The 26,651-nt window shown below is 45.8% G+C and overlaps 1 protein-coding gene across 1 annotated transcript in view; it reads left to right on the forward strand.

Annotated features, from left to right (window-relative positions):
- grid2 (glutamate receptor, ionotropic, delta 2) overlaps window positions 1–26,651 on the forward strand; it is a 956,474-nt gene that overhangs the window by 732,261 nt on the left and 197,562 nt on the right. Inside the window, exon 8 of the mRNA XM_080200204.1 lies at window positions 1,596–1,715. Coding sequence (XP_080056330.1) covers window positions 1,596–1,715 — 120 coding nt within the window. The remainder of the gene's footprint in view (window positions 1–1,595; window positions 1,716–26,651) is intronic.

Below are 26,651 nucleotides of genomic sequence, written 5' to 3' on the forward strand. Positions count from 1 at the left end.
GGAACGGGAAAATCCGCCCTTATAGCCGGAATTTTACTGCCACACCCACCCCGGAGTCGGGGCGGGCCGCAGAACGGAATTCTCCACTGGCCTCGGGTGGGATTTTACTACCCTCGCCCGAGCGAGGTCATAAAATACTGGCCTGTAAATCTGTTTCCACTGAAAATTTGGTTAGAGTCAGCCTGCACTTTACGGGCCCTGTTTTATCACTGCGGGTGCAAAAACGTGGTAAAGTCGTGTCTGACGCCATTAATACGATCTGCACCCGCGTCCGAGCAGGTGGCTATTTTACTGAAACCCGGAAACGGCCGTGATCCACTTCGCACCCGAAACGCCCGCGATGGTGATTTAAATGCATCTGCATGTATTTAAATTGAGTTCATGAACTGCCCGCCCAACTCTGTCAGCATTGCCCCCCTTTCACCACTGCGTTCGCCGATCGAAATTACGCCAAAATGAAGCTGCCGGATAAAAATTGGGCACTGCAGCTGCTGAAGGGTGAGTTCAGAGCTTCCGAGGGCTCCCTGACTCAGATCGGTGGCCAGGGGGAGGAGGGAGGCAGGTCAGGTCATTCTCTGGCTGGGGTGGTGGGGAGGGGAGTGAGGCCAGATCGTCGTCTGGTTTGAGGGGGGCCAGGGGGGGTGGGAGGCATATCAGATGTATCTCTGGTGGGGAGGATGGGGTGGGGGGATGAGGTCTGATCGTTGCCTGGCGGGGGTGGGGTGAGAGGGAGGTGGGTCAGATGTATCCCTCGTGCGGGTTGTGTCGGGGGGCGCTGTTGGTGGGGTGGGGAGGAGGGAGGCCTGATCGTTGTCTGATGGTGGGGGGGAGAAGAGGAGGCGGGTCAGGTGTTCCTCTGGGGCAGGGTGAGTGAGGCTAGATCGTTCTCTGGGTGGGGGGAGAGGGAGGTGGGTAAGATGTATCTCAGGTGAGGTGGCGGTGGGGGAGGCCCGATCGCTCACTGTTGGGGGCAGTGGGGGGTGGGGGGGCAGAGTGATTTCTGGTTGGGGGTGGGGGGGGGGTCCGCTGCCACTCTGCGGGCGATCGGTGGAGAGGGGGGTGGTGAAGGGGGGCAGGGAGTCACAATCGGTCTGGGTAGCAGGTGGGTGGATAAGGGGGACAGTGATGTCTATGGGTGCCATCGCTCCCACTTTTCACTCCCGGGCCACTTTCTGTGGCCCAGGAGCGATCTGACGGACGCACTTTTTCAATTTTTTTTTCTAACTGCACACGCGCAGTTCAGAGCTCCGATCATTTTGGGTGCGCTAAGTCCTGTCCACAGCAATTCAGACCCACGACTTTACTTTCAGGCTGAGTGCATATGGGGGCACCTGAGAACAGATTTCCAAGTCAGATCTGAATTACATCCAGATTTAGCAATTAGAATGAAAAATCGGGCCCTGTGTTTGGGGTTTTTACTCTAATCTAACTCACCAGAGTATGGGGGAAAGCTTTCACTCAGTTAGGAAAGACACAGACTGGGTTCAGGTTGACATACTCCTGTTTAGCCTTCGATTTTACACACATAGGTTTGATCAAATGCTGTACCGTCTGCATGTAACTCTTGACTTATTCTAATGTCGAATTATTTGCAGGGTGGAGTAAATGGGATGACTGGCTTCCTGCAATTTAAAGAACACGGCGGAAATCCAAACATACAATTTGAAATCCTGGGTACGAACTATGGAGAGGACTTGGGAAGAGGGATCCGGAAAGTAAGTGAACTGTTGTTTGTAAATGTAGGATATTTAAAAATTATTTCATTTTGATTGCAGTGTCACAAATCCCTGGGCATGTGAGATTTTTCTATTCATTTATATTTTTGTCTGAAACTTGAGGAATATTGGGTGATGATAATAAACTGCAATTTGCATTTATCGAGCATTTTTACTGCAACGTAGTCGAGTGTTCTCCACAAGAACATTATGGCTGGAATTGGTCGCGCCGTCAGGGTTCTCAGGTCTCACCGATGGTGTACCCTATGCCACGGGTTCCCCAACAGCCTGAGGTGGTTTCAGTGGGAATTCCCATTGACAATGGAGGGGGCCAGAGAATCCTGTCGCCAGGGAACAGCACACTGCCTCCCACCTCCATGAGAAACGCTGAGCAGAGGCCAGAGAATCTCATCCTATCAAACAAAACTTGACTCCAAGCCATGTCAAGAGATGTTAAAATGAGTGACTCAAAGTTTGATAAAAGAGGAAGTCTTTTTTAAAGAGAAAGAAAAGTGATGAAAATGTTTAGGAAGGGAATTCCAGATCTCACGGTCAGGCAGTTGAAAGAACGGTCACACAGTTACAATCAGGGATATATGAAAAGCCAGAGTTGGGGTATTGAGAGATCGGGGAGGGGTATGGAGCTGGAGGAGATGACAATAATAGGAGAGGAGGTGAGGCCATCCAAGGAACTGAACACAAGAATGAGAGGTTTTAAATCAAGGAAATGCGAGACTGGGAGTTCAAGTAAGTCCATGGCCAAGGTTTTCTTCTTCCCCACCTCCCCCCTACCCTTCCCTTGGATCTTCCAGTCCCGCCAAAGTAAACCAACATTTGAACAGCTCACAGCTCACTGCATCCATCAAAGGGGCAAGAGTGCGTAAAGTCCTAGCCCCCAACTTGTGAGCATGAGGGTGATGGAAATGTTGTCATTTCAAGCCTGTAGTCTCGACTGGGGAGGCCATGGCCTAGTGGTATTATCGCCAGACTATAAGTCCAAAAGCTCAGCTAATGTTTTGAGGACCCAAGTTTGAATCCCACCACGGCAGATGGTGGAATTTAAATTCAATTAAAATAAATAATCTGGAATTAAGAATTTACAGATGACTATGAAACCATTGTCGGAAAAACCCAACTGGTTCCCTTTAGGGAAGGAAATCTGCCATCCTTACCTGGTTTGGCCTACAGGTGACACCAGAACCCCAATAATGTGGTTGATTCTCAACTGCCCTCCAAGGGTAACTAAGGATAGGCAAAAAGTGCTGGCCCATGAATGAATAAAGAGAAATTAAGCTTTCCCGGGTTTGTTATTAGTCAGGCACTGTAAAATACTCCAGGTACTGACACAACCTTTGAAGGTGGCAACAGTACTGTAAGTCCTTTATCCTCGTCCACCACTCGCTTAGCATTTTTATCGCTTCCCTGAGGTCGATTACCAGTTTGAAACCAAATTACCAACAGCTTAATGAATGGGTGGAGAAAATAGGAAACACAGTGCTAATTGACAACTCTGTTGTCTCGTTCCAAATGAATCTCCTTTCTGCACAGGGTACGAATGTAAACGGAGGCATTCAATCCCATTAGTTGATCCAGCTGGAAAAGACATCATTAAATCACCATGGGTGGAATTCGCCCAAATTTTCTAAGTGTTATAACAGTGAGAATTATGGAGTGATCCACGATACATTCTCAAACGTGCTCCCCTTTGCAATCCTCCTGCAATCAGTCACTTCTTTGGAGAATTGGGAGTTTTGTGCCGATATTTGGGGGGTGGGGGAAGGGGAAGGGGGATGCTTAACACGACAGTGAGTGCGACATCTGAGGGACCTGTTCGCCCAGCCTACTAACAGCATGGCGAGGTCAGAGAGTTGCCCCCCGGCCCCCAATAGAGTGAGAGGGGATCTCGTAGAAACTTACAAAATTCTAACAGGATTAAACAGATTAGATTCAGAAAGAATGTTCACAATGGTGGGGGAGTCCAGAACCAGGGGTCATACTTTGAGGATAAGGGGCAAATCTTTTCAAATTGTAAGAAGTCTCACAACACCCAGCTAAAGTCCGACAGATTTATTCAGAATCACGAGCTTGTGAGTTCACCTGATGAAGAAACAACGCTCAAAAAACTCATAATTCCAGATAAACTTGTTGGACTTTAACCTGGTGTTGTGCAAATTCTTACTGTGCCCACCCCAGTCCAACGCCGGCATCTCCATTTATAGAACTGGGGGGGGGGATCTCAGCGAAATTTTTCCACCCAAAGGCTGGTGAATATGTGGAATTCACTGCCACAGTGGAAAATAGCTGAGGCGAAACGTCTGATTTCAAGAAGAAATTAGATGTAGCTCTTTGGGCTGAAGGGATCAGGTGATATGGGTGGAAGCGGGGGAATCAGGATATTGAATTTGATGATCAGCCATGATCAGAATGCAGGGCAGAGCAAGCTCAAAGAGCCGACCGGCCTCCTCCTGCTTTCAGTTTCTATGTTTCTCCATCTGGCTATTACCACGTAGCTGCTTGTACGAGTTTGCTACGCACAGACTGGCTGTTGTATTTCTGATATTACAATGGACTTTGCAAATACTTCATTGGCTTTCGCGCACACTGGGACAGAGGTCATGAATGGTGCTGTTTAAGTGCAAGCCATTTCTTTAAAAAGAAATCCCAATTTTAAAAGAAGTTCTCTGGACTGTGATATTATGCTGCTTTAAATAACTTTACTTTCCAGCTACCGTGAAGTGTTAGTGAATGGAAGTGTGATCCTGACAGGTACAAACTATTCCGCTCTTATCAACTTTATGACCCATTACCACTGGCTTCATTTCAAACCTTCCACCTCATTATGTGCTGGTGAAGGTTGTGACAACACATCTATATTGATAAATTGCTTCCCATATCTAATTCAGATCTCCAGCCTCTCTGACCTGCATGGACAAAGGTGGGACTCAACAGATTGCTTTGTAGAGCAGACAAAAGTCCAAAGCCAATGAAACCTCATGTGTTGTAGAGTCAATGATTGCACAAGAGTGGGTGAAGACAGGCTGATGTACCATAGAAAGCATTCTTTCTGGTTGTATCACAGCGTGGTATGGGCTCCTGCTCTGCCCAAGACCGCAATAAACTACAAGAGATTGTGAATGTAGCCCAATCCATCACGCAAACCAGCCTCCTATCCATTGACTCTGTCTACACTTCCTGCTGCCTTGGCAAAGCAGCCAGCATAATTAAGAACCCCACGCAGCTCAGATATTCTCTCTTCCACTTTCTTCCATTGGGAAAAAGATACAAAAGTCTGAGGTCACGTACCAACCAACAAAAGAACAGCTTCTTCCCTGCTACCATCAGGCTTTTGAATGGACTTACCTTGCATTAAGTTGATTTTTCTCTACACACTAGCTATGACTGTAACACTACGTTCTGCACTCTCTCCCTTCCTTCTCTATGAATGGTATGCTTTGTCTGTATAGCGTGCAAGAAAACAATACTTTTTATTGTATGCTGATACATGTGACAAGGGTAAATCCAATTCAATCAAATCAAAATGTTTTCTTTAGCACTTGAGTGCAAAGCGAGAGGGTTTTTCCTCAACTCCGACTATGGTTTTAGCCACTGTTCATTCACCAATATCAACTGAGTACTTATTGAAAGAAACGGTGACAGGTTTGAGTTAGGAGGTGCGTTCCTGTAATGCTTCACTCCATAAATAATAAATCAAATCAAAGACCATTTGGGCCTTCAAATCTTCTCCGCCATTCATTATGATCATGACTCATCATCAAATTCAACATCCTGATGCCCCTCTTCCCCCTATATACTTTGATCTCTTTAGTCCCAAGAGCTATATCTAATTTCTTCTTGAAATCACATAACTTTTTGGCCTCAACTACATTCTGTGGGAGTGAATTCCACACATTCACCACCCTCTGGGTGAAGAAATTTCTCCTCACTTCAGTTCTAAAAGGTTTACTCCTTATCCTCAAACTATGACCCCTCGTTCTGGACTCCCTCATCTTGGGGAACATGCTTTCTGAATCTACCCTGTCGAACAATGGAAGACCAAGACCATCCTGGTACTCTCGAGACACAATAATAATGAAGTTGTTGACTAATTGTAACAATATTCAATTCATCCACAATAGATCCAGACAAGGAAAATCCCACAGTGATGCCAAACTTGGTGAAGCATTGATCCAAATTCATCTGTTCCTCTCAGACAAGCTAAATAGACTTACCATATGTCCTAAATTGCTATTTTCTAAAAGAAATCTATCTAATTTGTGTATGCAAACAGCGATCACCAATTCACTGAGATAATGCCCCATTAGCCCCTCTTAATAGTCAAAAGGTGTGCAAGTTAGGTGGATTGGTCATGCTAAATTGCCCCTTAATGTCCCAAGATTAAACTTAAAATTAAAATTTATTTATTTAGTCACAATTAAGCTTACATTCACACTGCATTGAAGTTATTGTGAAAATCCCCTTGTTCTCCACACTCCAACACCTGTTCAGGTACAGAGAGGGAGAATTTAATATGGCCAATCCACCTAAGCTGCACATCTTTGGACTGTGGGAGGAAACCGGAGCACCTGTGGGAAACCCATGCAGACACAGGGAGAACGTGCAAACTTTACACAGTGACCCGAGGCTGGGAATCAAACCCTGATCCCTGGCACTGTGAGGCAGCAGTGCTAATCACTGTGCCAGCATGCCACCCAAGGTATGAAGGTTAAGGGATTAGCAGGCTAATTATGTGGGGTTACATGAATGGATCTAGGGTAAGATGCTCTACCAGAGTTGGTGCGGATTAAATGGGCCAAATGGCCGCCTTCTGCACGGTAGGGATTCCATGATTCTATAAATAGGCAGGAGAGCATTCAGGATGGGTGGTTAAAGAGTTATGAGTAGTGAATGTGGCACCAGATACACACACAGCCACTGCCTTTCTCACCATGCTGAATAATTGGGGCATCAGAAAGTTGGGCAGTTCATTAACATATTTCAACCAATATCTCCTTGTGCGGTGGAGATCTAAGTTAAATATTAAAGTTGCTGCATGGCTTTCAGGAAACCCAACACTCAAAGGAAGGGGGAGCTGCCAGAGCCACACAATACGAACCTCTTCCAGCCCTTCTTGTGAGGCAAGAGAAGTGAGAATCCTCAAGGAAGCCTGCAGCCTTTCTCTCTCCTGTAAGTCCACTCTCACATCACCAGTCCCTGATTCTGATTTTGATCAGCTACGGCTCAGTGGGTAGCACTCATGCTCTCTGAGTCGGAAGGTCCATGGGTTCAAACCCCAGCCCAGTCCCTTGAGCAAACAGTCCAACTTCACACTCCAGTGCTAATGCTGTTGGAGTGCTGTCATTCAGATGAGATCTTAAACTGAAGCCCTATCTGTCCTCCCAAGCAGATGTGAAACATTCTATGGCCCCAGGGGAGATCTCCGCAGTGTCCCAGATGATATTTATCCTTCAACCAATATCATGGTCAGATCATTATCCCTTTGATCTTTGTGGGAGTTAAATGCAAGCAAATTACCTGCTAAGTTTCCTATATTCCACAACTTGAAGGAGCAGTGCTCCGAAAGCTCATGATTCCAAATAAGCCTGTTGGACTTTAACTTGGTGTTGTGCGACTTCTTACTGTGCCCACCCCGGTCCAACGCCAGCATCTCCACATCATATTACACAATGTTGACAAATATAAAGTACCCTTATTGGGAAGGCGATGGTGTCGTGGTATTATCATTGGACGAGTAATCCAGAGACCCAGTGTAATGCTGTGAGGACCCCGGTTCGAATCCCACCATGGCAGATGGTGAAATTTGAATGTCTAAAATCTGGAATTAAAAGCTTAATAATTCCCATGAAACCATTATTGATTGTCATTAAAACCCATTTGGTTCACTAATGTCCTTTAGGAAATGAAATCTGCCATCCTTATCTGGTCTGGCCTACATGTGACTCCAGAGCCACAGCGATGTGGTTGACTCTCAAATGCCCTCTGAAATGCAGGGCAATTAGGAAGGGCAATAAATGCTGTGCCCAGCCAGGGACTCCACATCCCATCAAATGAAATTTATATAGATGATCTGGAGGAGGGAACCGAGTGCAGGGTGTCGAAATTTGCTGATGACACCAAGATTGGGGGAAAGGCAAATTGTGCGGAGGGTGTGGAGAGTCTGCAGAAGGATCTAGATAGGCTGGGCGAATGGGCCAGGAAATGGCAAATGGAATTTAATGTTGGCAAGTGTGAGGTGGTCCACTTTGGTAGGAAGAATGGTAGGAAGGACTATTACTTACGTGGCGAAAAACTGCAGCAGGCGACGGTGCAGAGAGACCTCGGGGTCCTTGTGCATGAGTCGCAAAAACCCAGCTTGCAGGTGCAGCAGGTGGTCAGGAAGGCGAATGGGATGCTGGCCTTCATAGCGAGGGGGATTGAATATAAAAGTAGGGAGGTCTTGCTGCAGCTGTATAGGGCATTGGTGAGGCCGCAGCTGGAGTACTGTGTGCAGTTTTGGGCGCCGCACCTGCGCAAGGATATTTTGGCCCTGGAGGGAGTGCAGAGGAGGTTTACTAGGCTGATACCGGAGTTGAGGGGATTGAGCTATGAGGAGAGGCTGAATAAACTAGGCTTGTACTCGTTAGAGTTTAGAAGAATGAGGGGAGATCTCATTGAGACGTATAAGATGATGAATGGGATGGATAGGATAGAGGTGGAGAGACTCTTCCCGCTCAAAAAAGACAGTAGGACTAGGGGGCACAGCCTCAAGATAAAGGGGAGGTGGTTTAGAACGGAGTTGAGGAGGAACTTCTTCACTCAAAGGGTGGTGAATCTCTGGAATTCTCTGCCCGTTGAAGTGGTGGAGGCTGCCTCGCTAAATATTTTTAAGAAGCGGGTTGATGGGTTCTTGATAAGAGAGGGGATTAAGGGTTATGGGGAGAGGGCGGGAAAGTGGAACTGAGCCACAACAGATCAGCCATGATCTTATTGAATGGCGGGGCAGGCTCGAAGGGCTAGATGGCCTACCCCTGCTCCTATTTCTTATGTTCTTATGTTCTTATGAATACATTGATTATAAGAATTCAACCTTACTGCACAGTGATTGGCATGGGGTGAAATTTGCAAAACAGGTGCCAGCAGATTGGCAGCCTGGCTGATGTTGGTGAAATCGATCACCAGGCAGGGTGTATCGTTGACCTTTGATTCCCAGTCAATTCCAGTGAATTTCACTCCCTGCAACTGTAATGAAATGTCAGAGAAAAGGAATTTGATACTAACATTATTGAACATTCAGATTATAACATCAACTATACAGGTTTTCACTGATAAAACAATACTTGGGATGACAGGAGCAGAGATGGGTATGCACTATGCTCACTTTTCTGGGATGCCAATTTAGCAATTTGCACCCAACCTGTGCAGTCATTGGTTGTTTGGTGTTTCACTTCCGTGGTGGCACAGTGGTTAGCACTGCTCCCTCACAGCGCCAGGGACCCGGGTTTGATTCCTGGCTTGGGACACTGTCTGCGAGGAATTTGCATGTTCTCCCCGTGTCTGTGTGGGTTTCCTCCGGGTGCACCAGTTTGCTCCCATAGTCCAAAGATGTGCGGGTTAGGTGGATTGGCCATGCTAAATTACCCCTTAGCATCAGGGGGACTAGCTCAGGTAATGGGAGTGACACAATAAAATCAGGCCCAATATTTTTAATTTGAGAAGCAAGTTGACCGTCACTGCTGGAGGTTCCCTCTGGAAATGTAAGCTGTTTTTAATTTGCACACCTGGGCCAGAATTCTCCTATCCCGTCCGCCGCAGGATTTGTAGCACATTGCGGGGTGGACTGTGTAAATTGGGCGGAATTCTCTGGTTTTTAGGTGAGCGCAGCCAGAGCGTCCCACCCCTTATTGTTACGACACAGAATTTAATCCCTGTTACCTCACTTCATAATCTGGTAAAAGTGTTCGGAAAGGTGTTAACTGTTCTACATTAACGCCTAGAGTTTCATTAATATTAAGTCCTAACACTCACTTTAAATGAATAATTAACAGGTTATTTTATTCAACCAACTGGAATTTTAACTAAACTAGTAACATATTCAATTTGATTTGATTTGATTTGACTTGATTTATTATTGTCACATATATTAGTACACAGTGGAAAGTATTGTTTCTTCCGCGATATACGGACAAAGCATATCGTTCATAGGGAAGGAAATGAGAGAATGCAGAATGTACTGTTACAGTCATAGCTAGGGTGTAGAGAAAGATCAACTTAATGCAAGGTAGGTCCATTCAAAAGTCTGATGGCAGCAGGGAAGAAGCTGTCCTTGAGTAAGTTGATATGCAACCTTTTGTATCTTTTTCCTGACAGAAGAACATAGAACATAGAACATAGAACACTACAGCACAAACAGGCCCTTCGGCCCACGAGTTGCGCCGATCACATCAACACCTACCAACCTACAGACCTATCTATAACCCTCAATCTCATTAAACCCCATATACTCATCCAGAAGTCTTTTAAAAGACCCCAGCGAGTTCGCCTCCACCACCACTGACGGCAGCCGATTCCATTCACTCACCACCCTCTGAGTGAAAAACTTACCCCTAACATCACTTCTGAACCTCCCTCCCCGCACCTTAAATCTGTGTCCTCTTGTAGCAACCATTTCAACCCGGGGAAATAGCCTCTGAGAGTCCACCCTAGAGAGAATGTCTGGGGTGCGTGGGGTCCTTAATTATGCTGGCTGCTTTGCCGAGGCAGTGGGAAGTGTAGACAGAATCAATGGATGGGAGGCTGGTTTGCCTGATGGATTGGGTTATGTTCACAATCCTTCTTAGTTTTTTGTAGTCTTGGGCAGAGCAGGACCCATACCAAACTGCGACACAGCTAGGTAGAATGCTTTCTATAGTGCATCTGTAAAAGTTGGTGAGAGTCGTAGCTGACATGCCAAATTTCCTTAATCTTTTGAGAAAGTAGAGACGTTGGTGAGCTTTCATAGTGTCGGCATGATGGGGGACCAGGACAAGTTGTTGGTGATCTGGAAACCTAAAAACCTGAAGCTCTCGATCTTTTCTACTTCGTCCCCGTTAATGTAGCCAGGAGCATGTTCTTCTTTCCGCTTCCTGAAGTTGATGACAATCTCCTTCATTTTGTTGACATTGAGGGAGAGATTATTGTTGCTGCAGCAGTTCACCAGATTCCCTATCTCAATCCTGTACTCTGCCTCATTGGTTCGACTGAAATGCTGTTGGAGTGAAAACAAGGACCATTCGGTACTAAACAGTAATAGCAGAATGGTAGTCACTCTCTGAAAACTGTATACAACCAGGTCTCATGGCTTGGAAAAAATTTAGAGTTCTTCTGTAGTTTTCTGCTGTCTGTAAGTGCTTTCTGATTTGATATCAGGTTGTTAGGACAGTAGGACTAGGGGGCACAGCCTCAAGATAAAGGGGAGGCGGTTTAGAACGGAGTTGAGGAGGAACTTCTTCACTCAAAGGGTGGTGAATCTCTGGAATTCTCTGCCCGTTGAAGTGGTGGAGGCTACCTCGCTAAATATTTTTAAGAAGCGGGTTGATGGGTTCTTGATAAGAGAGGGGATTAAGGGTTATGGGGAGAGGGCGGGAATGTGGAACTGAGCCACGACAGATCAGCCATGATCTTATTGAATGGCGGGGCAGGCTCGAAGGGCTAGATGGCCTACTCCTGCTCCTATTTCTTATGTTCTTATGTTCTTATGTTAGATAGATGGAGAAATCTCTGCAGCTAAAGTTCTTTTAGCTGGCAGGGTGGAGAACTGCTTCAGAAATGGCCTTCTCATTTGAACTCAACTGAACACACGAACTGATCTGGAGTTATTGAAGACAGGTGGTTGAATTCCTATTGTATGTCCCTGATGACCAATGCATTTTCTACTTAGGATTGGTTTGATGCTGACAACGACAGCAAATTCATACCTGATAGGTTCCCTTTAGATGAGTGTCTCCTTTAAACTCATAGGCTAACAAAATGCAAAATCCTGCAGAGCTTGTTACCAACCCTGACGCTTCAATTTTTGCAACAAATGTTGCCATTTGTGTACTCTGTGTGCCTCCATTTTAAATCTTTCAGCATTGAGCACCAAACCAGCTTTTTAAAGGGACCACGCACTGTTGTTCTCCTTCTAGTATTTTATGTTCTTTAAACACATTCTTTGCATCTTTACAAGCTCAATTTCACAACGTTATTAAGAAGCACAAGTGGTCCTGTCATCCATCTCACCAATAAATCTGTGGGTCTCTGCCAGGTACCGCTTACTCCCTTCCATTTCTCTCAATTTATGAAGCTGCTTCCACGATCTCAGGATGTCCCAATGTGTTGTACGCCTGACCGAGTACTTTATTTGTTTGAAGTGCAGTCACTGTTGTAATTTGGAGACTCAGACATTGACCGTGCCTAGAAGTGAGCGTGAAACATTTTGAGACTTTAAGGAAGTGATGGGAGGTGGGTATCGAGTATGAAAATGGAGTTCAGATTGAGGATCAGCCGTGGACCATCAAGCAGGCTTGAGGGGTTGTGTGACTCACTCCTGCTTCTTATGTCCCGTGTTTCTATGTGGAAAATGTGACAGCCAATTTGTACACAGCAAACTCCAACAAGTAAATGAGATCTTTGGCTAAACGATGGCAGCGATTCTGCACCCACATTTGCTGGGAGAACAAACGGTGACCTGAGCGCCAAATATCATGAGAATCAGGATCTGAGAATCCCATCAGGAAGATATTGTTTCCTGATTTCCTCCACCCCATACCAATGACATAAGGAGGCTCATGCCCAGAAAAGCTGCTGCAATGAATTAATATCTTATTAAAGGGCTTCCCCACCATATCATCTCCTCCTCCCTCCCCCTCACTGGGAAATCCTCCCTCAGCAGCATGACGTCACACCAGTGAGGTTTGCAACGGGTTTTGCAAAATGTGGGCCAGGCAAAGGGAACCCGCTGGGGGTGCATTGGTAAGCATAACTCCCAGGAGGTGAAAGGGCATACCTGGGCACTACCCTGACATGGTCCCCTGGCACTGCCCCCCCTGCACACCGACACTGCCTCCTGGATTGGCATGCTGGTTTTTCTCACCTCAGCCAGCTCTCTATGCAAAGAATGGATCGTTGCGTCTGTTGTCTTTCAATGGTGATGGTTGAAGGAGGAATGTTGGCCAGAATCCCAGGAAGAATTTGACAACTCTTTTATTTCCAATAGTTCAAAAGAATCTGGAAATCTGACCTGATAGTGTACACTTTTAGAGTGAGTTTCATGGGGAATTAATGTGCAAGTTCTTAAAAAAAGAGGCAAAAATGCTGAGTACAAGATGGGCCGCACGGTGGCGCAGTGGTTAGTACTGCTGCCTAGAGTGCCAGGGACCTGGGTTCAATTCCAGCCTCGGTGTGCAGAGTCGACACGTTCTCCCCGTGTCTGCGTGGGTTTCCTCTGGGTGCTCAGGTTTCCTCCACACTCCAAAGATGTGCAGATTAGGTTGAGTGGCCATGCTAAATTGATCTTTAGTGTCCAAAGATGTGTTGATTAGGTGGATTGTCCGTGCTAAATTGTCCCTTGGTGCTAGGGGAACTAGTAGAATAAGTATAGGGTTATGAGGATAGGGTCTGGGTGGGATTGTTGTCAGTTCAGGCTCAATAAATGGAATGGCCTCCTTCTGCACCGTAGGGAGTCTATGATTCTATGAGACTGTGTGCAGGAGGCAAATGTAACTTGACAAGCAAGTTCTGGAGATTGGAAGCTCGTACCCTGTCTCTGAATCTTTTCACACTGCTGGTCAACTTGCAGATTCATAACATTCCCACACCATCATTTTCCCAGCAAATTCCAGCCTAGTCTCACCTCCTCCAAACATCTAATTGATTTGTGTACCTACATTTGCGTTTGTACGCTGGAGGAGTGTGTTGTTGCTCTGAGCCACATTTTAAATGGTCAATGTGGTTTTAAAGACCACAATCAGTTGTAAAATTATTTTAAGCTCAACATCCTGTCGACACAAAAAAGGAGATGAATACAGTCATTTGTGGAGATCATTAACACTCATTACAAGCCCCAAGGTATTGAGGCTATAATGGCTAAACACAATGATGTCCCGATTACTGTGTTGGCAATCACTGCAGGAATAACAATAGGGAGCTGCTGCAAAGTATAATCGCGAGGATCCACAGCACTGAATTAGCGGAGATCAAGCTGAACAATGGGTATCGTATAAGTGGAAACTGGAAGCGTTGAACACCAAGGGCAGGGCTTGAACATTCTACGCAGCGTGATCCCTGTGCAGTATCTGTTCCTGGTCAAAGTCGATTGGGGAATTCTCCCGTACCACCTGCCACGGGAATCGTAGTGGGGTGGATCACGCAATCGTCCACTCACCTCGAGCAGGATTGTCCAGTTCTGGGGCGAGCGTGGCCAGAAAATCAACCCACAGAAAGCAAATGGCCCAGACGGGGTACTCGGCCAAGCTCTCGGGTCTTTATGCATGGCAGCAGGGTGGTACAGTAATTAGCACTGCTGCCTCACAGCGCCGGGGTCCAGGTTCGATTCCGGCCTCGGGGTCACTGCGTGAGTGGAGTTTGCACATTTTCCCTGTGTCAGTGTCGGTTTCCTCCGGGTGCTCCGGCTTCCTCCCACGCTCCAAAGATATGTTGACCGGGTTGATTGGCCATGCTAAATTGAGTGTCAGGGGATTAGCAGGGTAAATATGTGGAATTATGGGGATTGGGCCTGGGTGGCATTGTGGTCAGTGCGGACTCGATGAGCAGGATGGCCTCCTTCTGTGCTGTAGGGATTCTATGATTCTATGCAGCTCAGTGTCAAATTCATATTTGCAAACACTCCGGTGAACCACCTTGAGACATTTTACTATGTTGAAGGCGCTATAGAAATATAAAAACTAGAAGCAGGAGTCGACCATTCAGCCCTTTGAGCCTGCTCCGTCATTCATTTTAATCATGGCTAATCATCAAATTCAATATCCTGATCCCCCCTATGGAATCATAGAAACCCTATTGTACAGAAAGAGGCCATTCGGCCCATCGAGTCTACACCAACCACAATCCCACCCAGGCCCTACCCTCCATATCTACCCCCTAATCCCTCTAACCCATGCATCTCAGGACACTAGGGGCAATCTTAGCATAGCCAATCAACCTAACCCGCACACCTTTGGTCTGTGGGAGGAAACCGGAGCACCCGGAGGAAACCCACGCTGACACGAGGAGAACGTGCAAACTCCACACGGACAGTGGCCCAAGCCGGGAATTGAACCCAGGACCCTGGAGCTGTGAAACAGCAGTGCTAACCACTGTGCTACCATGCTGCCCAGATGGCACAGGAGCACAGTGGTCCCTTAATCCCTTCAGCCTTAAGAAAAAGGTCTAATTTCTTCTTGAAATCAGTTAGCATTTTGGCCTCCACTACTTTCTGTGAATTCCACACACTCACCATCCTCTGGGTGAAGAAATTTCTCCTCATCTCACTCCTGAAGAAAAAGGTCCCCCCCCCCCCCCCACTTCTCCTCAAACTATGACCCCCTAGTTCTGGACTCCCGCACCATTAGCTGTTGTTGGTTTGAGAGCAGGATCCAAAAATAAGGTTTTATTTCGCCGAAGGAAGGTTGTTCCTTTCTTATAAAAAAAGGAAGAAGTCAGGTGAGTCGGTCCCCGTTGCCATGGTCACACCAATGCTGCAACCAGACAGAAACCGATGCATTTTTATCTCTTCGAGGTTCGCAGTGCGTGGACAAGTAAATTCATTCGCAACACATGAGGGGCTGGGAATTGATTAGGCAAAGGTTTCAGGGAATGCTTAAAGACAAATCTTTCTTTTCAACTTTGGGCTGGAAGGGAAAGCCCTGCACGAAATCAATAACAATTAGCATTTTTTAAAAACTTACCTCCAGGCGCTTGGCGCCCCGCTGGGTATGCCAGCTTGCTCTCAATTCTAAAGTTAAGCGATGAAAAATCTTTATTTGACTCCTCGGTCCCTCTGACTCCTATGCTGTCCAGTGGATCTGTTCTCCACAAGCATCTAACAACCACGATAAACCCATTTGAGAGGCCAATCAATACGAAACAAGATTTCCCCTCAGAAGGTTGTTGATTTTTACTTTACATCGCTGGCTGTCTATTTTCCAACCCACTTTTGAGCAATGGAAATGACAGGGCTCTGGCTGTAATGTTCCATTTAAAAAGAGTTAAAAGAAAAATATTTGTCTTCCTTTCTTGACTCACCCAAGTGTTTTACAGCCACTTTTCTTTAAAGCATAGCAATTTTTGTTTGGGAGGGAATGAGAAAGTTACCTGTGCACTGTCCCATGAGCAACGGTGAGGTAACGATCAGTTAATCTGTTTTAATAATGTTAGTTGAGGGAGAAAAGCTGACCAGGCCTCTCTTGGAAACATAGAATGGATTTTTTCCTTCTTCTTAATGCACAGGGTGAGGGCATTGCTGGTTGGACCAGCATTTATTGCCCATCCCTAATTGCCCTTGAACTGAGCGGAGTGGCCAGATATTTCAGAGGGCATTTAAGAGTCAACTTCATCATGTGCATCTGAGGGAGCAGACGGCCTGGGTTTAATGCCTCATCCAGGGCTGGCACCTCATAGAGTGCAGGGGCCCTTCGGGACGGCGGTGTCAAGCCAGATTCTGCTCAAGTCTCTGGAGTGTGAATTAAATCCACCAGCACCGCAGCCAAGGTTGACACCTAAGCAGTGTGACTGCCTTGGGCCCTCACACGTTCTTCAGTCTGCTGTGAGCCAAGCGATGCGGCACATTTCACAGTTGGCCTACCTTCGTGCATTAAGAGACTGAGTAATCGTTAAAACCTGCAAGAATACTAACAGCTAGTCATAAAAATACACTAGCTTTGAATTATTTTTAAAGATCGATACGCAGAAAAAAAAAATTCATACTGAATAACATTAGGGCAAGGAATATTGAAATTCTCAAAACATGATTAATACAATTTGACCTGTCAAGCACCAAGTTTCTCCTCAGGCATTACTTTATACATTAGTTTATCACAGTTTCTTCGATCTGCTGATATCATACTTTCACTATATTTGTTCAGTTATATTGGAGTGGCGCAGTGGTTAGCGCTGCTGCCTCACAGTGCCAGGGATCCGGGTTCGATTCCCGGTTTGGGTCACTGTCTGTGTGGAGTTTGCACGTTCTCCCCGTATCTGTGCGTGGTTTCTCCGGGTGCTCTGGTTTCCTCCCCTAGCCCAAAGATGTGGGGGTTAGGTGGATTGGCCATGCCAAATTGCCCCTTAGTGTCAGGGAGACTATTTAGGGTAAATGCATGGGGTTGTGGCGATAGGATTTGGGTGGGATTGAGGTGCAGACTCGAGGGACGGAATGGCCTCCTTCTGGACATATAAGATTTTATGATTCTATGTTCAATTAGAAGCAGAGAATCTTATTCCACATAAGAGGCCATTTGGCCCCATCTGTCTGTGCCAGCTCTTTATATACAAATCTATAATTTAGGAGCCGGAGTAGGTCACTCACCCCCTCAAGCCTGCTCGGCCACTCAATAAGATCACGACTGCTCTTAGTGTAACCTTAACGGGTTCCGGCCTAGCTTGAAACCCTTTCGCCCTTGAGAATTTATCTAACTCTGCCTTAAAGATATTCAGAGACACACTTCCACTGCCTTTTGAAGAAGAAAGTTCCAGTGACTTGCCACCCCCCGAAAGAATTAAATTCATTTCATCTCTGTCTTAACTGTGAACCCCTTATTTTTACATAATGACCCCCTAGTTCTAGAGTCTTCCACAAGAGGAAACATCCCCTCCTCATTCAGCCTGTCAATGCTCCTCAGAATCTTAAAGGTTTCCATCAAGTCACTTCCTATTCTTTTAAACTCCAATGGATATAAACCTAACCTGTCCAAACTTTCCTCATAAGACAACCCCTTCAATCCTGGAATTAGTCAAGTAAACCGTCTCCTGACTATCTCTAACACATTTACGTCTTTGCTTAGATAAGGAGACCAATATCGTGTACGATACTCCAGATGTGATCTCACCAATACCCTGTACAATGGAAGCATAACCTCTCGACATTTGGAATCAATTCCCCTCACAATAAATTAGAGCATTCTGTTAGCTTTCCTAAATGCTCGCTGTACATGAACACCAGCTTTTTGTCATTCGTGCACTAGGACACCCAGGTCCCTCTGCACCTCGGAGCTCTCCAATCTCTCACCATTTTGATAAGCTTCTTTTTTATTCTTGCTGCCAAAATGCACAATTACACGTTTGCCCACATTATACTTCATTTGCCAGATTTTTGCTCACTCACTTAACCTACCCATCCTCCTCACATCCCCTTCACAATTTAATTTCCTACCTATCTTTGTGTCACCAGCAAATTTAGCAGCCATACCTTCAACCTCCCCATCCAAGTCATTTAGATAAATTGTAAAAAGTTGAGGCGCCAGCACAGATCCCTGTGGCACACCATTCGTCATATCTTTCCAACCAGAAAAAGACCCATTTATGCCAACTCCCTATTTCCTGTCAGCTAGCTGGGATGGCACAGTGGTGAGTACTGCTGCCTCACAACGCCACAAACCCTGGTTCACTTCTGGCCTCAGATCACTGTCTGTGTGGAGTTTTCACATTTTCCCCGTGTCTGCATGGGTTTCCTCTGGGTGCTGCGGTTTCCTCCCACACTCCAAAGATGTGCGGTGAGGTTGATTGGCCATCTAAGTTGACCCTAATGTCAGGGGGCACAGCAGGGTAAATGTGTGGGGTTATGGAAATAGGGCCTGGGTGGGATTATGGTCAGTACAAACTTGATGGGCTGAATTACCTCATTTAGCACTGCAGGAATCCTATGATTCTGTCCATGCCAATATGCTACCCCCTGCACCACGTGCTTTTATTTTAGGCAATAGCCTTTGAAATGGCCCTTTATCAAAGTACATCCACCTTTAAAGATTAACGTTTATTTATTAGTGTCACAAGTAGGCTTACATTAACACTGCAATGAATTTACTGTGAAAATCCCCTACACTCCGGCACTGTTCGGGTACACTGAGGGAGAGTTTAACATAGAACATAGAACATTACAGCGCAGAACAGGCCCTTCGGCCCACAATGTTGCGCCGACCATTTAAAAAAAAAACAACAACAATGACCCACTAACCTAAACCAATCCCTTTTCGTCCATAAACCTGTCCACAGATCTCTTAAACGCCCCCAAACTAGGCGCATTTACAACTGCAGCAGGCAGGGCATTCCAATCCCTCACCACCCTCTGGGTAAAGAACCTACCCCTGACATCTGTCCTATAACTACCCCCCCTTAGTTTAAAGCCATAAAGTTTTAAAGCCATAAGTTTAGCGTGGCCAATGCACCTAACCAGCATATCTTTCAGATTGTGGGAGGAAACCGGAGCACCCAGAGGAAACCCACGCAGAGACGTGCAGACAGTGACTCAAGCCAGGAATTCACCCAAGTCCCTGGTGCTGTGAGGTAGCAATGCTAACCACTGTGTCACCATGCCACCTGGTTCACCAATAAATTGGTTAAGCCTGATTTCCCTTTCTCAACACCATGTTGACTCTGTCAGATTGCCTTGAATTTTTCAAGCGTCCTACTATAACATCTTATAGATGTATAGAACACTACAGCACAAACAGGCCCTTCAGCCCACGAGTTGCGCCAATCACATCTATACCTACCAAGCCATAGAACTATCCGTAACTCCCAATCCCATTAAATCCCATATACTCATCCAGAAGTCTTTTAAAAGACCCCAGCGAGTTTGCCTCTACCACCACCGACGGCAGCCAATTCCACTCACTCACCACCCTCTGAGTGAAAAACTTACCCCTAACATCTCCCCCTGTACCTGCTCCCCAGCACCTTAAACCTGTGTCCTCTCGTAGTGACCATTTCAGCCCTGGGAAATAGCCTCCGAGAATCCATCCTATCTATTCCTCTCAACATTTTATAAACCTCTATCAGGTCGCCTCTCAACCTTCGTCTCTCCAGGGAGAAGAGACCGAGCTCCCTCAACCTATCTTCATAAGGCATGCCTCCCAATCCAGGCAACATCCTTGTAAATCTCCTCTGCACCCTCTCAATAGCTTCCACATCTTTATTAATAGCTTCTAACATTTTCCCAATGACAGATGTTAAGCTAACTGCTCTGTCATTTCCTGCTCTCTATCTGCCTTCCTCTTTTTGAATAAAGGAGTTACATTTGCTATCCCTCCAATCTAATGGAACCTTTGAAAGGGTTGCCCAGTTTAATCCCATTCTCCAGCTTTTTCCCGTAATCTTGCAACTTGTTTCACTTTAAATACATTATTTTGTGTAGTTGTATTTGGATCAGGGGTGTAATATACCCATTACATCTCACTGAATTCCAACATGTGAATTATTACAAAATTCTGTCAAACATGAACACAGAATACTGAAGACAGTCCAGTTTTAATAAAATAAACAGTCTTCTGGGAAAGCTACAAGAACGATCAATAATAATTTACATTTTTTTTCTTTTTTTTGCATTGATTGTTGTAAAAACCCATCTGGCTCACTAATGTCCTTTAGGAAAGGAAAACTGCCGTCTTTACCCAGCTTCTGACTCCAGTCCCACAGCAATGTGGTTGACTCTCAACTGACCCTCTGAAATGGCCACTCAGTTCAAGGGAAAGTTAGGGATGGACAGCAAATGGTGGCCCAGCCAATGATGCCCACATCCCATGAAAGAGTTAAAAAATCTATATGTAGTGCCTCCAATAAAGAAAAGTATCACAAGGCAATTAACAAATGCATTACCAGTAAAAATCGACACTGAGTTACATGAGATATTCAGAGAGGTGACGAAACGCTTGATCAAAGAGTTAGGATGAAGGAGTATTTTGGAAGAGGAGAAGTAAAGAGGTTAAGGAAGTAAATTCCAGAGCTTAGGGTCAAGGCAGTGGGAGGCATGGCCACCAGTGGTGGATTCATAGAATTCCCGCAGGATGAATAGAATCATAGAATCCCTACAGTACAGAAGGAGGCCACTTGGCCCATCGTGCCTAGATTGACAATAATCCCACCCAGCCCCTATTCCCATAACCCCACATCTTCACCCTACTAATCCCCTGACACTACAGTGGGATTTTCCAGCAGAAACTGGAAAATCCTGCCCAAGGTCAACAGACCTTTCCATGATCTGCCCTTCGCCCGCTACAATTCCCGTGATAGATGGAATGGGAAAGTTTTCCCCTCAGGGTTAATTTAGCATGGCCAATTGAGAGATCCTATATATGTTTAGCCCTGTTTGCTTCAGTCTATGCAAAGACTTCATTTTAAGATATTTCCGCATTTGCAACTAACTCTGCTAGCTTGACTACAGGTAGAATCAGAAGGCTAAAAGTTAGCTAAAAATTGACCGCAGGGACCTCGGGGTCCTTGTGCATGAATCGCAAAAACCCAGCTTGCAGGTGCAGCAGGTGGTCAGGAAGGCGAATGGGATGCTGGCCTTCATAGCAAGGGGGATTGAATATAAAAGTAGGGAGGTCTTGCTGCAGCTGTATAGGGCATTGGTGAGGCCGCAGCTGGAGTACTGTGTGCAGTTTTGGGCGCCGCACCTGCGCAAGGATATTTTGGCCCTGGAGGGAGTGCAGAGGAGGTTTACTAGGCTGATACCGGAGTTGAGGGGATTGAGCTATGAGGAGAGGCTGAATAAACTAGGCTTGTACTCGTTAGAGTTTAGAAGAATGAGGGGAGATCTCATTGAGACGTATAAGATGATGAATGGGATGGATAGGATAGAGGTGGAGAGACTCTTCCCGCTCAAAAAAGACAGTAGGACTAGGGGGCACAGCCTCAAGATAAAGGGGAGGCGGTTTAGAACGGAGTTGAGGAGGAACTTCTTCACTCAAAGGGTGGTGAATCTCTGGAATTCTCTGCCTGTTGAAGTGGTGGAGGCTGCCTCGCTAAATATTTTTAAGAAGCGGGTTGATGGGTTTTTGATAAGAGAAGGGATTAAGGGTTATGGGGAGAGGGCGGGAAAGTGGAACTGAGCCACGACAGATCAGCCATGATCTTATTGAATGGCGGGGCAGGCTCGAAGGGCCAGATGGCCTACTCCTGCTCCTATTTCTTATGTTCTTATGTTATGTTCTTATTCCTGAAGGGTACACAATTCAGGCAAACAACAGCATAACAGCAGCTGCAAGAATAATTTTCCTAAGTCAGAGACAGACTGCAAAAAACATTCCCAACAGCGAGATAACAGTTGAAATATGGTTTGGATTTTAGTGAGTGTTTTTTTCAGTTTGTTTTCAAGATCAAGCTCTGGTGTGGAGATGCCGGCATTGGACTGGGGTAAGAAGTCTCACAGCACCAGGTTAAAGTTCAACAGCTTTATCTGGTAGCACAAGCCACTAGCTTTCGGAGCACTGCCCTTTCATCAGGCAAGTGGAAGTTCTGTTCACAAAATCTCATTAACTGTCCTGGCTGGACACAATACACATCTCTTTAACCTTTGCATAGCCGTCTCTCCACTCACATTGTCTGTACCTTTAAGACTTGATTATCTGAAAAGACTCGCATTCTAACCATTATTTTGTAAATTGAGTTTGTGTCTTTACATGCCCTGTTTGTGAACAGAACTCCCACTCACCTGATGAAGGAGCAGCGCTCCAAAAGCTAGTGGCTTGTGCTACCAAATAAACCTGTTGGACTTTAACCTGGTGTTGTGAGACTTCTGACTACGTTCAAGCTCAGTACAGGAGCTGGCAGTAAAAGCCAGTATCCAAGTTCACTTTTCTTTTGCTTTTCATTTTTGTCAAGTTAAACTTGTTAAGTTCTGTTCAATAAAAGAAAACCATTTTAAAATTTCTATCGGTGCGGTCTTTATCTATTCAAATGAATGAATGGACCCAACACCAATCAATCTAACCCGCACATTTTTGTTCAGTGGGAGGAAGCTGTAGCATCCGGACAAAGTCCACGCAGACATGGGGAGAATGTGCAAACTCCACACAGGCCAGAATTGAACCCAGATCCCTGGCACTGTGGGGCAGCAGTTCTGACCATTCTGTCACTGTGCCACCATAAAACAGGGAATGCCCAAAATCCCAGAATTGGAAGAGTGTAGGTCTGGAGATGGTGACAGGGATAGATAGGGATGAGGTCTCGGAGGGATTTGAACACCAGGATGAGGATCTGAAAATTGAGGTGTTGGTGGATCAGGAAAGCAGAGTGCATCGGAAAGTACGTGGGAAAAGGAATGGAATTGATTGCAAGTTAACACGGGAGCAGGAATGGCTCCGAGCAATCCTCGGCTTTGCTGCGTTTATCGCACCAACTGAGCTCAAATAAATGGAGCCAACCAAAGAAGACACGAGGTTTCCTTTAGCTAACTGCCCAGGAGATAAAAATAGGCAGACCATGGATCCTCTTTCAAGCAATTCATCAGCAGCTAATGGTTTCTGTGTGGCAAGTCCACATCCACAAGTACAGAAAGCCATTTTTCCATTCAGTTGGAAGATATATCACACAAAATTTCTGCTGCATCTGCTAATGAAAATGTCAGGAGTGGAGTATTTAAACCAAACCGGGTTCTGATGGACTAATTTCCTCACAAATGCCTTGCCCATGCTTCAGTGCTCTAATGCATGCTGCAGCATATAATTACACAACTTGAAATGATCTCTGGTCATCTCAGGAAATCAGAATGAATTACAATGTGATTGCCGTTTAGAGAACTCATTTCCCTCCTTTTAGATTGATTTTCTTATTTCCCGGCAGGTGACAAAATGACTGTCAGTGCGACAATCCCACGTTCCTTCCTCTTGTTTTATTATTTCTTTGCCTGGTAGTTTTAGCACGTGTGTAACTCCAGAGCAGCCATGGTTCACTCACAGGCTTATTATTTTGAGACCTCAGTAAGATTCACAACACTAAAAACGAGGCCATTTAATCCAACTGGCCTCTGTCAGTGTTGTTGCTCCGGAGGGGGCCAACTCCCATCGCATTCTGCTGAACTGCAGCAAATTATTAAACTGCATTTATTTTTTAAAAGGCGCCAGCAACCTTATATTAATGTTATAACCTTATTAACTTGGTTAGTACTGCTGCCTCACAGCGCCAGGGATCTGGCTTTGATTCCCAGCTTGGGTCACTGTCTGCACATTCTCTCCGTATCAGATCCTCCGGAAGACATGCTGGTTAGGGTGCATTGGCCATACTATAGTGTCCCTCAGTGTACCCGAACAGGCACTGGAGTGTGGCGACTGGGGGATTTTCACAGTAACTTCATCGCAGTGTTAATATAAGCCTTGGGCACTAATAAATAAACTTCAAACTTTTTACACCCTAGCTATGACTGTAACACAACACCCTGCACCCTCTCCTTTCCTTCTCCCCTATGTACTCTATGAATGGTATGCTTTTTCCGTGCAAGAAACAATATTTTTCAGTGCTTCCCAATATAAGTGACAGTAACAAATCAAACCACATCAACATATACTGAAGGTCTAGCAGTTCACTGTTCGTACAATTACAAACTCCGAGGGGAATTTTATCGCAAAGTAGTAGCTTAGCTGCCCACCCCAACCCCGCCAACCCAAATTTCAAAACCGCAGGCCAGCCCACCTCTTCTTGGCTGGATTGCCCCACAGTGGCCATCGCGACATTCATTGGCTCGAGTCAGGATTTCTCCCCCAATCTGGGAGGAAGTCCCACTTTGAGAGCTCCCAGCCAATCAAGTGGTCAACAGCTCTCTTTTCCCAGCAGCACCTGTGGGAATAGTAGCCACCATTCAGGTACAATCAGCCCCCCAAGTAATTAGTGGCCTACAGGGTTAGGCACCTTAAGGGAGTTTTGGGCTCTGTTGAGGTCCACCTTGTTGGGTCAGGGGGCTAATTGGAGGCCTTCCAATTGGGCAGATAGGAGCCCCTTCCCCTCAGCAAAACAAAGGCCATCAGATTTCACCTAGGGCCGTGCCATTTGGCCCAGTCACACACCGCTGATGGCGAGGTGGGTGGAGGCTGTGAAGGCCACTTAAGAGTATCAATAGATCCATTGGTGGGCAGGTCACTCCTATGCCCCACTGCTATGTATCAGGGTGGCATGGTGGTACAATGGTTAGCACTGCTGCCTCACAGCGCTAAGGACCCGGGTTCAATTCCTGGCTTGGGTCACTGTCTGTGTGGAGGCTGCATGTTCTCTTGGGTTTTCTCGCACAGACAAAAGACATTTGGCCATGATAAATTCTCCCTTCGTGTATCCAAACAGGTGACGGCGTGTGGCGACTAGGGGATTTTCACAGTCAGTTCATTGCATTATTAATATAAGCCTAGTTGTAACACTAATAAAATAAACTTTAAAAACTTAAAACCCGCCAGCTTGCTCCCAGGAGAAAGGCTATCAAGTTTCATAAAAGGCACACACTGATACTGTCAGATATGCTTTTGATGTAACATTGTGCCAAAAGACAGTCTAATACAGCTTAAGTCACAACAATAGAGGAAGCAGCGTACCTCTAAGAACCAGACATTCTAATGTTACCAAAGAAAGAAAGACTTGCATTTATATAGTACCTTTCACAACCTCAGGACATCCCAAAACACTTTACAACAGATGAAGTACTTTTGAAATCTAGTTGTTGGTACAATGCTGGAAATGAGGCAGCCAGTTTCTGTACCTGAGACTAACATAAACAACGTGATAATGACTAGTTAATCTGTTTTACTGATATCGGTTAAGGAATGAATATTGCCCAGGACGCCATGGGGAACTAGCCCTCACTGAAATAGTACAACGAAATGTTTTACATTTACCTGAGAGGGCAGGCAGGGCGTCAGGTTAAAGTCGCGTCTGAATGACACCCCCACAGACAGTGCTGCACTCCTTCCGTGCCTCTCTGCAGTGTCAGCCTAGTGGCACGGTAGCACAGTGGTTAGCACAGTTGCTTCGCAGCTCCAGGGTCTTGGGTTCGATTCCCGGCTCGGGTCACTGTCTGTGTGGAGTTTGCACGTTCTCCTCGTGTCTGCGTGGGTTTCCTCCGGGTGTTCCGGTTTCCTCCCACAGTCCAAAGATGTACGGGTTAGGTTGATTGGCTGTGCTAAGAAACTATTAGTATCCAGGGATTAGTGGGTATAATATGGGGGATAGGGCTTGGGTGGGATTGTGTTTGGTGCAGACCCGATGGGCCAAAGGGCCTCTCAGTGCACTGTTCTGTGATTTTATGCCCATGTCTTTGCGATGTGACATGGAGCTGTCTGACCTCGCTCTTGAGGTCAAAAGGCTTACATGAGATTAATAAGAAATTACACAGGGCATACAAATTCCATCTGTAAAATTAGATTTTATTGTGCCCTCACAACAGATTAAAAACCGTTACACATTCTAAAATTAGTTATAAATGTATCGCAGTGCGAGCAATACTCCAATATGATTAAAAGAAATATCCATTCATACAACCAGGAAGGAATCATCAGTCCTTGTTGATTGAAGGGCCACCTTGTGAGAGGACTGGCCATACCATTCCTCCCAATTGCAGCAATGGAGTTTCTTCCACAATCATTTCTTATGCTTTTTCTTTCGATAACAGACATGATGTTACACTAACTGGATGTCACCATCCATGAAAAATCTCTTGTAATGTAAATTATCCATAGGAGCACCATGTTCTTTGTTTGTTCCTTGTTTTATTCAGTTTTAAGTTTACTTTACTCGTGTCACAAGTAGGCTTACATTAATACTACAATGAAGTTACTGTGGAAATCCCCCAGTCGCCACACTCCGACGCCTGTTCGGGTACACTGAGGGAGAATTTAGCACGGCCAATGCGCCTAACCAGCACGTCTTTCGGACTGTGGGAGGAAACCGGAGCACCCGGAGGAAACCCACGCAGACACAGGGAGAACGTGCAGACTCTGCACAGACAGTAATCCA

The sequence above is a fragment of the Carcharhinus amblyrhynchos genome, chromosome 1 (genome assembly GCF_965287045.1).
Source record: "Carcharhinus amblyrhynchos chromosome 1, sCarAmb.v2.hapA, whole genome shotgun sequence".
Taxonomy (NCBI): Eukaryota; Metazoa; Chordata; class Chondrichthyes; order Carcharhiniformes; family Carcharhinidae; genus Carcharhinus; species Carcharhinus amblyrhynchos.